Source organism: Penaeus chinensis, chromosome 38, assembly GCF_019202785.1.
Source record: "Penaeus chinensis breed Huanghai No. 1 chromosome 38, ASM1920278v2, whole genome shotgun sequence".
Lineage (NCBI taxonomy): Eukaryota > Metazoa > Arthropoda > Malacostraca > Decapoda > Penaeidae > Penaeus > Penaeus chinensis.
In genome coordinates this window covers 20,231,417-20,232,705 of record NC_061856.1, presented here as the reverse complement: position 1 = coordinate 20,232,705, position 1,289 = coordinate 20,231,417, and the positions used below count along the sequence as shown (strand labels likewise).

The window sequence follows — 1,289 nt, the reverse complement described above, 5'->3', positions numbered from 1 at the left end:
TGTGTGTATGTATATGTATGTATGTATGTATGTATGTATGTATGTATGTATGTGTATGTATTTATGTATATATATGTATATATACATACATATGTATAGAAAGGAAGTGCGGATGGAGCAATGCAATATCGAGCAGTCAACAACAAGATAAGGAGATCCATGAAGAAGGCGAAGGAAGACTGGATAGAGAAACAATGTAGTGAAGTAGAGGAAAACCTCCAGAAGAACAACACAAAGCAAGCATTCCAGACCATCAAAGATCTCACCAATACCAACAGAGGACGAGTCTCCATCATCCAAGATAAAGTAGGGAAATGTTTACTAGAAGAGCAAGACATTCTCTTAAGGTGGACTGAATACTGCTCAGAACTGTACAACCATTCAACCAAAGGTGACCCTGCAGTACTTAGCTGTCCGCCTTCCACCAACGATGACACCAACCCCATTCTGCGAGAGGAAATAAAAGCAGTGTCAAGTACCTAAAGAAAGGAAAGTCTCCTGGAGTGGACAACATTTCAGCAGAACTGATCCAAGCAGGTGGAGAAGCCATGATTGATGCCCTAACAAACATCTGCAATAAAATCTGGCAGACAGGAGAATGGCCAACCTGCTGGACACAGTCATTGGTCATCACACTACCAAAGAAGAGGAATCTGCAAAAGTGCCAGAACTACCGGACCATAAGTCTCATAAGCCATACCAACAAAGTCATGCTGAGGATACTTCTCAATAGACTGAAACCACAGGCAGAGACCATCATTGTAGAAGAACAGGCTGGTTTTAGGGCAGGAAGAAGCACAACAGAACAAATTTTTAATCTGAGAATAATATGTGAAAAACATCTTCAGCACCAACAGGATCTGTACCACGTCTTCATCGACTTCAAAAAGGCTTTTGACAGAGTATGGCACGGCGCATCGTGGGCCACTGTGAGGAAATACAACATCAGTACCAACCTCATCAGAGTCACTGAACATCTTTATGACCATGCCACAAGTGCTGTACTACTGAATGGTACACAGGTAAATGGTTCCGAACGACAGTCGGAGTTAGACAAGGCTGTCTTCTATCACCTACCCTCTTCAACATTTTCTTGGAAAGGCTGATGACAGACGCACTAGAAGACCACGAAGGATCAGTCAGCATTGGTGGCAGAACTATCACAAACCTGCGCTTTGCTGATGACATTGACGGCTTGGCGGACAGAGAGGATGAACTAAACAATCTTGTGGAGCGCCTTGACAAAACATCATAGACCTATGGTATGGAAATCAGCGCAGAAAAGACAA

General features: G+C 43.0%; 1 protein-coding gene across 1 annotated transcript in view; it reads left to right on the top strand.

Annotated features, from left to right (window-relative positions):
* Nucleotides 1–548: 548 nt before the first annotated feature.
* LOC125045958 overlaps nucleotides 549–1,289 on the top strand; it is a 1,424-nt gene continuing 683 nt past the window's right edge. Inside the window, exons 1-2 of the mRNA XM_047643553.1 lie at nucleotides 549–1,022; nucleotides 1,256–1,289. The exon at nucleotides 1,256–1,289 is cut by the window's right edge and continues 155 nt beyond it. Of these exons, the coding sequence (XP_047499509.1) occupies nucleotides 549–1,022; nucleotides 1,256–1,289 (508 nt within the window). The remainder of the gene's footprint in view (nucleotides 1,023–1,255) is intronic.